Source organism: Ursus maritimus, unplaced genomic scaffold (genome assembly GCF_017311325.1).
Source record: "Ursus maritimus isolate PB19 unplaced genomic scaffold, ASM1731132v1 scaffold_24, whole genome shotgun sequence".
NCBI classification, from domain to species: Eukaryota; Metazoa; Chordata; class Mammalia; order Carnivora; family Ursidae; genus Ursus; species Ursus maritimus.
In genome coordinates, this window is record NW_024424897.1 from 150,212 (window position 1) to 165,885 (window position 15,674).

General features: G+C 48.1%; 1 protein-coding gene across 9 annotated transcripts in view; it reads left to right on the top strand.

Moving 5' to 3' along the window:
* Positions 1–15,674, top strand: part of B3GNTL1 (UDP-GlcNAc:betaGal beta-1,3-N-acetylglucosaminyltransferase like 1) — a 134,769-nt gene that overhangs the window by 2,531 nt on the left and 116,564 nt on the right. For 7 of the 9 annotated variants that reach the window (XR_005837285.1, XR_005837286.1, XM_040639922.1 and 4 more), the window contains exon 4: positions 11,487–11,551. The exons of the other annotated variants lie outside the window; for them this stretch is intronic. Coding sequence is in view for 5 of the 7 variants with exons in the window: in XM_040639922.1 (XP_040495856.1) it covers positions 11,487–11,551 (65 nt within the window). In the remaining 2 variants the exon portion in view is untranslated. The remainder of the gene's footprint in view (positions 1–11,486; positions 11,552–15,674) is intronic. 9 annotated transcript variants of the gene reach the window in all.

Here is a 15,674-nt window from a genome sequence, read left to right on the forward strand (position 1 = left end):
GGGGGCAGAGGAGGAGAGAATCTCAAGCAGAGTCCCCACTGAGCCCAGAGCCCCAATGACCCTGAGATCAGGACCTGAGCTGAAACTTAAGAGTCTGTTGCTCAACTGACTGAGCCACCCAGGCACCCCTGTTCTTTTCCTAATTCTCAAGGTGGAACTAAAGTCATTGATTTGAGACCTTTCTTCTTTTCTAATAAGGGCATTTTGTGATATGAAGTCCCCTCTCGCTATCACTTTAGCAACATTGATCTGTTCTTTTCATTTTCATTCAGTTTCAAAACACCTTCTAATTTTCTTTGGAAAATTTTTTCTTATTTATGGATTGTTTTGAAGTATGTTATTTAGTTTCCAAATACTCGAGAGGGTTTCCAGATTTATTCTGTTATGGATTTCTAATGTAACTCCTCTGTGTAAGAGAGCATGCTTTGTTGGTCTTGAATGCGTGGCCTGTCTTGGCAGATGTTCTGTGTGCCCTTGAGAAGGTCGTGTAGCTGATGGTGTTGGATGGAGTTTTCTAAAAACGTGAATCAGCTCAAGCTGAGGACAGTCTGGTTTAAATCTGCCATGTTGCTGATTTGGGGTCTGCTTGTTCTGTCAGTTATTGAAAGAGGGCATTGAAATCTCTAACTCTGTACAGTTGTCTGTTCCTCTCTGTAGTTTTGTCAGTTTGGGTTAACAATATTTTGAAACTCTGTTATCACTTAGGGTTTTTATGAAGAATTGACCCTTCATCATTGTGAAATAACCCTCTTGATCTTGCTGATTTTCTTTGCTCTGAAGTCTACATTGTTCTGGCTTTGTTTGGCTAGTGTTAACATAATGTATGTCTTCCATCTGTTTAAACCGGTAACCCATTTGTTGAAGGGTACCTCCTTTAACGGGTAGTGCCTCCTGGTAGAGTCTTGTACACAGCACATCGAATCCGACACTCTTCACCTTTGACCTGGTCTCTACACTAGTTATGTTTACTGTAACAGCTTTATTCGTATCCCACACAGTTCACCCATCAAAGTATAGAGTCCTGTGGTTTTTAATGTATTCACAGATTTGTGCAGCCACCCCACATCAGTTTGAGAACATTGTCATCACTTGAGACAGGGACCTGGTGTTCCATACCCTGCACCCGCCAGCCCTGCACCACCACTAATCGAAGTTTCATGTATAAATTTGTCTGTTGTGGAGATTTCTGCATATATATTTGTAAGGGATGTTGGTGTGTGGTTTTCCTTTCCTGTGATGCCTTTGGCTATGGAACAGTGATGCTGGCCTCACAGAGTGAGTTAGGTGTGTCCTCCTTTTCTGTTTTTTTGGAAGAGTGGGAAGGATTGGTGTGATTCTCTAAATGTTTGGTAGAATTCATCAGTGAAGCCATCTGGTTGGAAGGTTTTTTGTTGGAAGGTTTCTTTTTTGTTGTTTTTTGTTTGTTTTTCTTAAAGGTTTTATTTGTTTGAGAGAGTGGAGAGAGAGAGAGCATGAGTAGCGGGGAGGGGCAGAGGGAGAGACAGAGGGACAAGCAGGCTCCCCGCTGAGCAGGGAGCCGGATGCAGGACCCCATCCCAGGACCCTGAGAACATGACCTGAGCCAAAGGCAGACACTTAACCGACTGAGTCACCCAGGCGCCCCAAAACTATCTTTTTCTCTCTTTCATTCTGTCAGTTTTTGCTTCACTTATTTTGGGGCTCTCTTGTTAGATGTCTATAGTTTTATAATTGTTGTGTCTTCTTGATTGACCCTTTTATCAATATAGAACGTTCTTTGTTTTTAGTAGCACTTTTGATTTAGGGTTTATTTTGCCTGGTCTCAGAATAACCAACCACTCCAGTACTCTTTGGGTTACTAGTTGAATGGAATATATTTTTCCATCCTTTCACTTTTAACTCCTGTCTGCCTTTGGATCTAAGGTGAATCACTTACAGACAGTATTTAAGTGGATCGTGTGTTTTCAAAATCCATTCTCCCGGTCTTTGCCTTTTAATTGGAGCATTTAATCCATTTACGTTTAAAGTCATTAGTGACAAAAAAGGCCTTTTACCATCTTGTTGTTTTTATCTGTACGTCTTACATCTTTTTTTTTCCATAGCCCTCCGTTAGTGCTTTCTTTTGTGCTTAATTATTTCTAGTGTGCGTTTCCTATCATGTGTATTTGTAAGTTATTTTCTTAGAGCTTACTGCGGAGATTACTAGGTTGTAACAACCTAGTTTGAATTAACACCAGTTTAGCTTCAGTAGTGTATAGAGCCCTGTCCCACACAGTTCTGTACCTCCCACTGTAGGTTGTCGTCACGGTTTACATCAATATCGTGCAGCTGTTGACATAGATTTATAATCATTGCTCAATGCATTTGTCTTTTAAGTCAGATAGGAAAAAATTCAAAGTAAAAATAGAACAATACTGGCTTCTCTATTTATCTGTGTAGGAAACTTTATTAGCATCTTTGACTCCTTTGTGTGGCTTCAGGTTCTCGTCCAGCGCACTTTCGTTACAGCCCGTTAGCATTTCTTGCAAGGGCCGGTCTACTAGTAAGAGCTCCCTCAGCCCTTGTTTATCTGGGAATGTCTTAATTTCTCCTTCATTTTTGAAGGATTATGTTGCCAGATAAAGAATTTCTGTATGTTACAGACCTAACCGTACATTACTTACATATTGTTTTATACAATTGTTTTTTAAATCAGTTAAAAGAGGGAAGGAGAGATATATATTTATATTGTCTTTTATAATTGATAATTACCTTTGTTGTTTTTTGTTCTTGTTTTTGTTTTTGTAATGGATTTGAAGTACTCCCTGGAGTTCCTTGAGGTCAATCTTTTTAGCCTAAAGAACTTCCTTTAGTATTCTTTGTAAGGCAGATCTGCTAGCTAGAAAGTCACTCAGTTTTTGTTTATCTGGGAATGTCTTAATTTCTCCTTATTTTTGAAAGATAGCTTTTCTGGATATAGGATTCTTGGTTAACAGCTTTTCTCTTTGAGTGCTTTGAATATGTCACCCCACTGCCCTGTGGCCTTGACTGCCATGTCTCCCATCCCGTCTACCAGCTGCCTCTCTCCAGAGCTTGACGGTGCCCTTGCACATAGACTTCTCCACACCCTATCGCAAAGGGCATGGGGAGTGGGCAGGAACCTTCACCACGAACCCGGGCAAGGGCATTGGGGGTCCCAGTATTCTTGGTGATACCACAGCCAAGGTAGACGGTGCCCGTGCCAGGGTGGGGGCTGGGTGAAGAAGGGAGCCCTACTTTTCAATGTCACGTGTCTGGGCCTCAGCCTCAGCACCAGGTGCCTGCAGTCAAGATGAGAAGTGCTGATGTCCTGTGGCTCCCGGGACAGTGTGGGTACCCCAGCCTCCAGCTGGGGAAGGGGGAGGGGATTGCTCCCTGAGGAGGGGTGGAGCAGGTCTTGGTTCAAGTACCACAGACTCTCACTGTTCTTACTGAGTTTTAGTCATTTTCTTCAGCAAATATTTCTTCAACTGCTGTATATCCTTGGGGCCATTTTTCGAGATTATAAATGGTGGTCATTTTTTTTATGATGTCCACCGGTTTCTGTTTAGGCCGTTGAGCCAGTCTGTGGGGCTCTGCGTACTGTCATTCTGGAAGCCTAACTCCAGTCACGTTCTTGATGGTTCTATTTTGTCTCCTATCGGCTTAGTAGCTATAATTCTCTGTTCTGCTATTTTAGTGGTTGATTTGGGGTTATAGCTTACGTCTTCAGTTTACTGAGTTCAGCCTTTCAGATGTCCACCTGTATCTTCACGTGTAGTGTGAGGGTCTTACAACGGTATTTGTGCATTTCTCCCCTCTGCTCTCTCTGCTACTATTGTCCTGCACTTTACTTTACCTGCACTGTAAACCCCACAGGACACCAGTGTTAACTTTAAAGAGACATACGCAGTGAGAAGGAGAATCACACGTTCACCCATATAGTTACTATTTCCACGGCTCTTTGTCTAGATCCAGAATTTCCTTTGCTGTCTTTTCCTTCTGCCCGAAGGACTTTCCACGTTTCTTGTGGTGATGAGTTCCTTCACCATTTGCGTGTCTGCATCTGGCACAGTTGTGTGTGGGCCAGTGGCCCCTGTGATGAAGAAATGTCATCACAAGGTGCACAGCCGTTCCTTTAGCCCCTGTCTGCTGCCCCCAGCCCCCTCCCGGACAGGTGAGCTTGCCCCTCAGGTAACCTTCCCCTACGGCTTCTGCTCTCCTGCTCTCTCTCTTGCTTTCCTTGCTCCCTTCTTTCTCCCTTTCCATCTTCCTTTGCTCCATGAGGTTCCTTCCCTTTTCAGAGTGGGTGTGGAGAAGAGAAGGAGAAGGCCTGAGACAGCTGGTCTTCTCTGTTTGTGGGAACAGCCCCTCCCCACCCTGATGGTGCCTCTTGAACCTGATGTTCTTCTGTTTCGCAGTAATGGCGGGGGGGATGGGCAGTCGGCTCACCTGAACAGTGGTGGCTGGAGAAAAGAACAGAACCCCGAAGTTCTTCCCAAGTGAGTCCCTGGACTGTGGTGTTTGGGTTTCCTTCCATGCCAGGGTACAGCCTCCTCCTGTCTCCTGTAGAGGTGCCTGTGGTTTTTAAATCAGGTGTTCAGAGACTTAGGGTTTTCTTCTGTTTCACAGGCACTTCTGGTGCTGGCACTAGGCGGGTGGGGTGGACTACTGGTTTGTTCGTGCACTGTCTTATCCAACTCAGTTTCTTATGTTATCTCAGTGTATGTAAGCAGTCTAATCCTCAATACATGTTTTGTTTTGTTTTTTTAAGATTTTATTTATGTATTTGACAGAGAGAGAGGCAGCAAGAGAGAAAGCAGGAGCAGGGGGAGTGGGAGAGGGAGAAGCAGGCTCCCCGCTGAGCAGGGAGCCCGATACAGGGCTCAATCCCAGGACTCTGGGATCATGACCTGAGCCGAAGGCAGACGCTTAACAACTGAGCCACCCGGGCACCCCCATTATTGTTCTGTTTCTTTTTTCTAATTTATACTTTACTTTTCATATTTTTTATTGGGATAAGAAGTCTAGAACACTGTGGAATCCTATTATTGTGGAATCCTTGTATTGTTCCTGACATAGAGGGAATGTTCCTAGTGTTTCAATGTTAAGTCTGATATTTACTATTGCTTCCCTTTTTTTTTTTTTTTAAGATTTTATTTATTTATTCGACAGAGATAGAGACAGCCAGCGAGAGAGGGAACACAAGCAGGGGGAGTGGGAGAGGAAGAAGCAGGCTCATAGTGGAGGAGCCTGACGTGGGGCTCCATCCCAGAACGCCGGGATCACACCCTGAGCCGAAGGCAGACGCTCAACGACTGCGCCCCCCAGGCGCCCCGACTATTGCTTTCTGACAGATGCCTTTCTTGAGTTAAGCTGTGATTCCTAACTTAGTAAGCCTTCAGGAAATGAGGGATCAGTATAGAATTTTATTAAATGTCTCTTAGGTACCTGTTAAGGTGATTGCTTATTTTTTTTCTCCTAACATATTTATCATAGTAAGTTATTCTAGTATTTTTCTTAACAATTAGCAGTGTTAGAACTATCAGCAAGGACATGATAGTATTTTTATACAGTACAATTACTGAGTTTCCTTTAGGATTTTTGTATCTATGGACATACGGAAAATTGATCTGTAGCTTTTTGGTGCTTGGTTGGCGTCTGGCTCAGGGACTTGCTGATGGAGCGTCTTGTAAGCAGTAATCGTGCGTAGCAGCTCAGCGGCCTTTGTCTCAAACTCCCATATAAACCAGCCCTACAGCCTGTGTACGTGACAGAAAAAAAGCATTTACTCATTCTCACAAATGTCTGCTTTGAGTAATGACGATTTTTTGGAATGCCAGCATGTGATAACAAGAAATTCAGACAGAATGGTCTCCAGTGAAACACAGAAGCACCACACCCTAGACACAACCAGTGTTTTTTGGTTCTTAGTTGGTTTTATTCACATAGTGTCGGTTAGTACTCACTGTGAACGAGGAAATGTTTGGCCACTGAAGTGTCCTGCACTGCACTTCTCATTTCCCTGCAGGGCTTTTGTTTGTTATAACACAGTCTTATTGTCAGGGTGCATAATCTCCACACTCGGTTCAATAACTCATTGTTTTACGTGCTTTACTGTTAAGTTGGTCCTGACAGTTGCTGCTCACTGCAGACCGCGAGGTGGGTTAGACTCAGAGAACTGAAGCCCTCTGCTTCCGGCTCCGTGCTGTGCCTGGGAGCTCCCAACTGTCAGGATCTGTGGGGCCTTTAAAGACCTTCTGCCTTATTCTGTTTTACTTTCTACATACCTGCTGTTGGTAGGGTTTTTCCCCTTCTCTTTTTCCTTTACTTAGTTTTCATTTTACATGTTCCTTTTTTGTGTTGCTGGAGTACTCCCTAAAGTACATTTTCTATATCTGGTATGTAGATGGTAAAATATTTTGAGTTTTTACATATATGAAAATGTCTTCCTTTTGTACTTAGGCTCAACTGACAGTTTGGCTGGGTATAGAACTCTAGGTTCAAAATCATTTCCCCTAGAATTTTGAAGGATTGCCTCGTTATCTTCTGGTGTCCTCTGGTTTTGATAAGAAATTTTATGTCAGTCTGACTCTTCAAAGGTTTCTTTTTTGAAAGTTTTTAAGATTTTTCTCTTTATGTTTTGAGTTTTGAAATTTTATAATCCTGGGTCAGGGTGTACTTGCTTTTCACGCACCCTCTGTTTTTATACTGAATGATTAGCTTGCATTCTTAGCTTTTGTTGTAATATATTGGGCTTCCTTTAGCTTCACTCAAAGTTTTTGTATAAGACTTGGCATGCCTGCATACACTGCTGGGTTGAAGGAGGAGGTAGGCCAGATGGTGAGGCTGGAGCTGGTGGACAGGCCCCTCCAGGCTGTAGGAGTCTGTCCTTCTTTAAATAGTGGGCCTCAACTTTGGTTGCATGTTAGAAGTGCCTGTGAAGTTTTGGGAGTCCTGATGCCTGAGCCCGAGTCCCACCCTAAGATACTCTTGAGTAGTCAGTTTGGGTGCAGCCTCTGCACTGGATTGTGGATGCCTCCTGAGAGATGCTGGGTGCATCCACAGTTGAGAACCACTGCTTTATTTATTTTTTTGAAGATTTTATTTATTTGTTTGACAGAGAGAGACAGCGAGAGAGAGCACAAGCAGGGGGAGTGTGAGAGGGAGAAGGAGGCTTCCTGATGAGCGGGGAGCCTGATTCGGGGCTGGATCCCAGAACCCTGGGATCATGACCTGAGCAGAAGGCAGACGCTTAACCGCTGAGCCACCCAGGCACCCCGGAACCACTGCTTTAAAATAGCCTCAGGAGTGGCGTGGCGTCGGTCCCACACCATCATGGGCGCGGTCCTCAGGGAGTTTTGTAGCTCTCATCCCATTTCAAGGGTGGGCAGGGTGGAGGTTTGGGATCCCTCTGGGTCCCCTGCTGTAGAGCCAGGGCTCTGTTGGCTCTGCTGTGAGTCCTGTTCAGACTGGCGTGTGACTTTCCTTTCAGGGTGAGCAGGTGGTGGGTCAGGGCGTGGGGTAGGGTTTATGCTTCAGCAGAGCTCGTGGGAGAGGTGTGAGCAGGACAGACACCCACTCTTCCCAGATGCTTCTTGCCCCCAAAGTCCCTTCATCCTGTTTCCTCTCTCTGCTCTTTTCTGCCAGTTTTGGTGGTCAGGTGGCTCCCCTGGCCTCACTTCTGATTCTCGCGAGCGTGCCCCCAGCATGACCTCACTTGAGTTTGCGCCTGGTCCTATGGGGCAGGTGCTGGTGGCCCTGGAGGACTCGCTGGTTTACTCAGGGTTCACAGAGGGCAAATGAGCCCAGGCTGTCTCTTCCTGAGCTCCTGGGGGTCCACCCTCGAACAGCACACTGTCTGAACACTGGCTCCCCACAAAGCAGTGCGCTGCTCCGTGGCGGTGGCCCAGATGCTTGTCCTCCCAGCACTCTTGCCTTCAGCTCCTGCAGCTTCCTGCCAGCACTGAGTCTGTCTTTATGTTCCTGGGCCAAGGAGAGGGCGGGTGTTGGTGGAGGTGAGTTAAGCAGTTGAGTTCACAGAATGAAACAGACACTTCTCTCGCAGAGAGTGCCCCCGACCCCACACCACGTCCCTCACAAACAGCACCCCGTGTCCTACTTAGGAGAGCGGCAGAGTGTAAACATTTTAGATAAAATTTAAAACTAGAAATAGTTGTTAAAATTGGTCACTTAAAAGAAAGCTTTTTCTAAGTTTATATTGAAAGACCACAGTCTTTGGCATTGCCTCTCGGTGGCCCTGCTTCCTGGGACAGAGGACCAGGCCGCGGGCCCCACCCTCCACCTCTCTGTGCCTCGGTTTCCTTTGCGGGCAGCAGGTGCCCGTGCCCGTTGTTGAGAAGGCGTGGGCGCTAGAGCCGCTCGGTAGCTGCCGCTTTCTTGGCATCTTGATCTTCACCGTTACGTCATGCATCTGGAAGACACTCCGTTTTTTCCCAAATTACTTCTTGTTTTCATTGTTTGAAATAGAAAACTTGAGAGAAGTCAGTTATTGTAGAACATCTGTTTCAACTTGATTCTGAGATACGTGTCAACAAATGGTAGTTTCTGAAACTAGTTTGAATGTCGTTTTAAAATATTCTTTAGTTAAGATGTTTTGCATCTTCTGTAGCTGATGAAGGAAGTCGGGGGCATTTTGGTGATGGTGTGTCTTTGCTTGTCTAATCTCCATTCTAAACACAAGTCTGTTTTTCGTAAAATACTCTTCGTAGGTGAGATACGACTCGAGTCATATCACATTCGTATGCATTTTGTCATAACAAGAGAGTCAGTTGTCATTGTGTGAGGAAATGAAGCCATCGTGCTGTCATTTTGAAGGGGGCAAGGTGAATCCAGGGCCCCTCTGTTACAGTTATGGAATGGAGTTAACTTGACGACGTCCAGAGGAGCGTATTTTCCTACAGTGATGTTTCCTGATGTAGTAAAGGTTATGTCAACCATTGGGTGACGTAAATCCAGTGTTTCCTTTTTCAGGACTGCTGAGTTATTTCTTCATTTCTTATTATTTCATATCGTAACAGAGCAAAACATTTCTTGAAAATGCAGTCACTTGCTGAAATGAAAACACAACACAGTTCTTTCCTCTTCTCTCCAGGAGTGAGGCTGGCTGCGTTTTTCCTGCTGTGACCGTGACAACCGGCTCCGTCACAAAGGGACAGCCTCCCTAGACATCAGGCCCCGGCACGAACATTTGACTTTCTTCAAGGCAGTAATATTAAAGCAAATTCCTTGTCTTTGCCAAACATAGGACTCATTGTGAGGAACTTCCAGCTTCCTTAGTGAGACACGTTTTCCTTCCATTATCCAAATTCTGGTTCAGTTTTTCCCCTTCTGAAACCTGACTCTACTAAGCAGCTTTTCAAACAGAGCTCCTGCCCATTTAAATGTGATTGTGGACTGTCTCTTCCCATTTTCGTCTTCTTCGTGCAGCGCTTTGGGTTTTTTGTTTTTGTTTTAAAGATTTTGTTTATTTATTTGACAGAGAGAAGCCAGCGAGAGAGGGAACACAAGCAGGGGGAGTGGGAGAGGAAGAAGCAGGCTCCTAGCGGAGGAGCCCGATGTGGGGCTCGATCCCATAACGCCGGGATCACGCCCTGAGCCGAAGGCAGACGCTTAACCGCTGTGCCACCCAGGCGCCCCTTGCGCTTTGGTTTTGCTCCCGTGAGGCCGTTCCCTGGGCCTGCCATGCCTGGCGGTAATGCCGGAGCTCTAGCTAGAGCTGTGTCCGCGCGGCCGCCGATCCATCCCCGGGCCCTCACCTTGCCTGTTACACCTGTGGTTCTTGGAGACCTGGGACCGCTCTGCTAACTGATTTGGGTTGGCTAAACTCTGGGATTAATGCTAGAGACTGAGCTGCTACCTTGCGTGAAAACAGCCTCCACAAGGGCACTGCTCTGGGTCGCAGCCTGGGTGACCTAGGCCAGGGCGAGCTCCTGTTCCTCTGTCCCAGCGGGACTGGTAGTGGTGCTGGAGTTGGCTGGAGCAGCAGCCTTCTCTCCCTGCCTCAGAGAGGCGCTGTCCTTGGCGTGGAAAACCAGGGAGGGCTCCAGCGTGGCCCAAGGCAACGTGGTACTGTGTCCCTGGCACCACCGAGACGTTCTTCAGGTCGCCTGAGCGTGACTACTGGAGGGATTTATTGCTTTATGTCTGCACACATCTGTTTCACTTTGTGCGACTTTGCTCCGTGGCCCCAAATCTGTAACTGGCCGGCTAACTCGATTCAGGTGTTGGTAACCGCTTTTCTAGGGAGAGTGTATCTTGTGCCCCTTGAGGTCCCCTCGGCCTCTCTAAATACCTCCTGTAACCTGCCCCCGGCCTCAGCGCCCAGACTCAGCGGCCTCAGTGTTAATTTCTGCGGCCGCGCCTTCCTCAGAAGGCTTACTGGGCTGGGCCTGCCCTCCGACCTGGCCCCGTGGCTGCCGCTCCCCACACTGCTGGGTGTGCTCTGGCGTCTGCTCTTTATCAAGTTCTAGCGGCCCCAGGCCCCCTTCACCCCCTTCTCTTCATAAGCCTCCTGGTGCTTCTCCCAGCACCGTTCATTTGGCACAGAGCCAGAGGTCATCATTTAACTTTTTCCAACTCAGTTGTAATCTCTTTGAAGGCGGAGTGTTTTTAAAACATTATTAAAACATAGCATCCATACAAAAAAGTGCACTTACCCTAAATGCCAGCTCAGTTAACGTTCTCAAACTGAGCCTGCCATGTAACCAGCGCCCCGATGAAGAGCTGACATCTCCAACCCCAGGGGCCCCCTGTGTCCCTTCCGGTCCCTGCCCACTTCCCAAGGCAACCACCCGATTCCAGATGAATTTGCTGCCCTTGAACACCGTGTGGATAGCACCCATGTGTGTGGTTCATTCTCACCGTGGTATGTTCTCAGCTTTTCCATTCTACGTTGAGGACCGTCACATCTTGGTGAACGTGCAGGGCTGTTCTGTGGGGTCTGCACCTGGCGAGGGAGCCGCCGGGTCACAGGGTACGTGCGTGTTCAGACATGGTGAACACTGGCAGTGCTGTAGCTGCCACCGAGAGATGTGCTCAGACAACTGCTCGGTGTCCAGTTCAATGAGCTTTTACCAACCGATCACACACACCTGTTACCCCCTCCCCAGGTAACCATATCTTGACTTACCAGCATTCCCGCCAGCACTACTCAAGCACTTCCATTCAGGGACATTTTTCCAATATGCCGCATGGCTTAGCTTAGTGTTATACTCAGTAGATGGTTGCTGAACCTGTTTTCCTCCAGTGAGCAATCCCTCCTTAATACGCTGGTCCCGGGTGGGCTCTTTCCGTCTCAGCCCCTAAAGATGGAGCACTGTTTTCCGTTTGCTTCCTTTTCGCTCCGTCTAAAGCTGACCTGGTGTTTCACCTGGTAGTGTGCACCGTTCTTAGCTCCCTTGTGGCACCATTACCCTAAGTTCTAGGAAAGAGAAGACTTCTGAAAATTGAATTACAGAAGAGCTTTTCTCTTTCTTCTTTTCAAACAGTTGGATATTCTAAAAATCAAGCAATAGCACAGAGCTCAGGATCGTACCTTTGCTTTTTGGATTCAGTAAGTAACTTTTTGTTTTCTTTAAAGTGTGTGTATATGTAGTGATTGCATAATTAAATAACCTGACATTTTAGTGTGGTTTTTGAAAAACATTATTCTAATATATAATAATCAGACTTAAAAGTTAAGGCTCATGAGCTCTTGCTGTTAAATTGCCGTAGCACTTAATGAGTTCATTAATTTTTAATAAATAGGATAATATAAAAATGCAGAATTGCACAGCAGAATCACATAAACTGGGAAGACGTGGACAGACACTTACATGAAGATCACCCTTCGATGAAATAGTGCCCATGAGTGACAAGAAAGCACAGAGAAGGGCTGGTGGTGGGTGTGTCGGGAAGGACGGAAGGACAGGAGTGGGGAGGGCAGAACAGCCGACTGGAGGTGGGCTCTAACATACCTTTCGGTCACTTGTGACCAAGGAAACACAAGTTACGTTAGTGAGACACGAGGGTTTTCTGAAGTGCAGATACTCCATATTTGGAAACCGTGAATTGGGGGTGTCGGCAGCATAATTATGCATTTTGTATCAAGAACTTAAAAAATGCTCATGCCCTCGACTCCTAGACTTCACTTGTAGGGATCTCAAATTCTGAAAATGATTTATGTGTGGTTGGTATACGGGAATGACTACAACGTTTAGGAAGCATCTTCAGTCACATGGTGAAGGACGACAGCAGGTGAAAAGAAGCATAATTGCATAGATAGCGTGTGTTCAGCTGTGGGTATTCCTTTCACTTACTTTAAAACACGCTTTAAGAATGTCTGTCTGTATGTGGTCTCCCCTCCAGTGCCTCTGGGCCTGGGGGTGCAGGGCACCCACGCCTTCACGGCATTGCTTGGGCGGCTGCTGTTGGCCTTCGCGAGGTCAGCCATGGCTCACCTACAAACCTTCTTGTCATCTCATGTCAGCTCAGCCTTTTTCTTGATACCAGGAACTTCTGTACAAGATCTGGGTCCATGGGGAGGTCTGGGGAGATCGTGTGCCTGTGCGAGCAAGTGGTGAAAAGTTACCTGTTAGTCAGCCCTGCTCTTGGAGACAAACCCCGGGGCTGCAGTGCCTGTCCTGCTGCTTTGGCGTCTCCTGTCTCTTCTGCCTGTTTTCTTAGATAAAACTCCCTCTTGTTCCCGCATCTCCTTGCAGACCCCGCTCCGGGGCCTGTTTTCACTCTCAGATGGTCCATCCAACATTTTCCTGAGCAAAGACAGTTTCCCGCCTCAGACAGCGAAACCCAGCACACTGCAGTGTGCTTCCTACGGCCTGGGGGTGAAGGGAGGTGGCGATTTTCTGTTTCTCCTTTAGCGCTGCTCTTTCTGAAGCACTGTACTCCGGGAGCTCCCAGTGTGACAGCCCCAGGTAAACACTGGTGGGACTCGGGAGACGGAGAGAGGAGGGCTGAAGACGCCCTTTCCTCTCCGGTATCCTCCCAGGCTTTCTCTGTGTTTGCTGGAGGGCAGGAAAGAAAATGGAGGAAGGCCAAGTTGGACCGGGTGGAGCCTGGTTTAGAATGGCGAGAACCGCAGACCAGGGAGGCTCCCAGTAAAGCTGCTGATGGCCGTCAGCACAGTCGCCACCGAGCTGGCAGAGGGCAAGGTAGACAACCAGGTCGCTGAAAGTGTCCTTCATGGTGGGCAGGTCGGATGCCTGGCCTGGTCAGACCCGGAAACCGTGGGGAGGGAGGCGGGGGGGGGGCACAGAGCCACGTGGCCCATGCTGCCAAGAGAGGAAGGTTGCCAGATTGGGCATCGCCGTGCCTCCGTTCTGGGCGTGGGCGTCAGAGAAAGATGGTGTTGCCGAAGTCTGACCAGGAAGACTTGCCCCCGCTCTAGAAACGTGAATTGTTCTCAGGGTTTAGTCGAAATAAATCAGTGAGGTAGATTTTGGTGAGCTTTGCCCTGGGATTGGCGTGACCACCTCGCTAACCAGGGCAGGGGTGGCACACAGTCCGTCCACCTTCCTGGGGGCTGATGGGCACATCTGCCTGCGAGGGGGTTGGGGGCACAGATGGGCAGGCGCCTCTGGTTCTTTTAGGACCTGGTAGTTCCTGGCCATGGGATGCAGTAAGATAAGCAAACAAAAAGTCTCGCTTTTGAAGAAGGTAGCCTTTACTATGTGCATCATGACAGGGACTGGAGTTCCAGGCCCCTTGAGGTGAGCAGATATGGCGTCTGTGGAAAGGAGGGCTTAGAACGGGGCTTCATCTGGGGGCCCTGATTTTCCGAGAGCGTCCCTTCCAAGGGGCACCCCTGCCAGGTGCCACCACAGCAGAGAACCTCTGTCTGCACCCACTTCCCTTGGGACCGTGGCAGCGTGGTCTCTGCATCGGGAGCCCCATTAGCCACCACGGAGCAGGCTGTCCTGAATGGCCACAGCGCCTGGCAGGGGCTGCAGGCCCAAGGGTTCACCAGGGGACCACCCGGGAGGGAGACTGGGCCCATGGCCCATGCGGGGACGGCCAAGGGGACCACCAGGAGGATGCCCCATCTTCCAGGAGGTGGGTTGGCGTCCTCAGTAAAGGACAGAGACAGGCCGCGCACCTGTGCTGCCCTTGGGTGTGGGGCCGCGCCCTTGTCTGACCGCTGCCTGTGGCACCTTTCTCTATGCACCTTTGCTCTGTTTGTTTAGTTTCTGATCTTTGTGGGTTTGGTTCATTTCTAATGCTCACTCATTACTTTTCAGCCTTTCTTTCTGCTTTCTTGCCTGAGGTTTAAGACGATTCCTTCTCTTCTGGGGCCTGCGTGGTTGTCCCTAAGTACTGAATGTTGTGACTCAGGTGTTGTCACCTTTCCTAGCTTCCGGTCTGATTTCTTCATCTTTTTCAATGTGGACCTCAGGATCTCGGGCAGAAAACTGAGTCAGTCATGAGCCTCAGTTCAGGACGCTCGCTCACATGTCGAGTGGGGTCTGTTTGGTCTTTCTGCCATCGCTCTACCTGTGTCTTGGGGGAGGCACCGTATAAGTGCCCGTGAACCTGCCATCTAGGACTAGAGCCGGCCCAGCCCTCTGACCACCTCCCCCGGCACATCCGCCCCCTGCCACACACCGTGTCATAACCCTGCTGAACTCTGGTATTTGTACAGATCTGAAAAAGTCAATTAAAAAAATCTCAGTTTTTTTATCTTTATACAAAGAGTATCGGGCTGTGTGATATTTTAAAGCTTGGCATTGTTAAGATCCATCCATATTGTTGTTATAGATATTTATAGATCAGCTTTTAAAAATGGAGGTAAAACTTACATACAGTGAAATCCAAGATTTCAGTGTGGAAGTTATATACAAAGTGAGCAGTTTGGTGAGTTCTGACGACTGTGTAGCCACAGTCAAGATACCGAGCATTTCTGGCGCTCGGAATGTCCGCGGCGCTTCCGCCAGCCGGCACACCCAGGTCTCGGATCTGCAGGTGAGATCACACCGGGTGCCCTCTGGTGTGCAGCTTTGCACCCCGCGGTTCTCCGTGGTGTTCTCTGTGTCGGTGGCTTGTTCTTTTTTTATTATCTATGTGTGAATTTGCCACGATTTGTTTCTGCACAGTGCTGTTTATTGGCATTTGGGCAGTTTCCTGTCTGGGTTATTTTAGTGGAAGCACCACAGATGTTCTTATGTGAGTCCTTCTGTGGGTGTGTATTTCCGTTTCTCTTGGGAAGATCCCAAAGGGTGGAGTTGACTGGTCACAGGTAGAGGTGTGCTTCTCCCGAAGAGAACGTTCCGAACACAGAGGCCGCTCTGTGTCTGGGTGGAGGCCGCGGCCGCTCCACCTTCTCGCTGACGAGGACGCTGTTGGTCTCGGTCTTAACTATTGAACAGGGCAGAGTGTGTCTCGTTGCAGCTTTGATTTGCATTTCTCTGGTGCCTGGTGATGTTGAGCGCCTTTCACGTGTTTAATGGCCGTTCATTTCTTTTGTGAAATGTCTGTTCAAACCTTTTGACGTTTTAGAAGGTCCAGGGCCCTTCTCTTGTAGACGCCCCCTTAAACACGCAGCTCGTTGGGTTTCTTCACGACGGCGTTCGGCATGCGCCTTCGTGTGGAACATCTTATTGGCCGTGATTTTGATCGTCCCTGCTCCTGACAGTGCTGCCTCTGGTCACCCAGCGCAGGGGGCCTCTGGGCAGGGGGCTGTG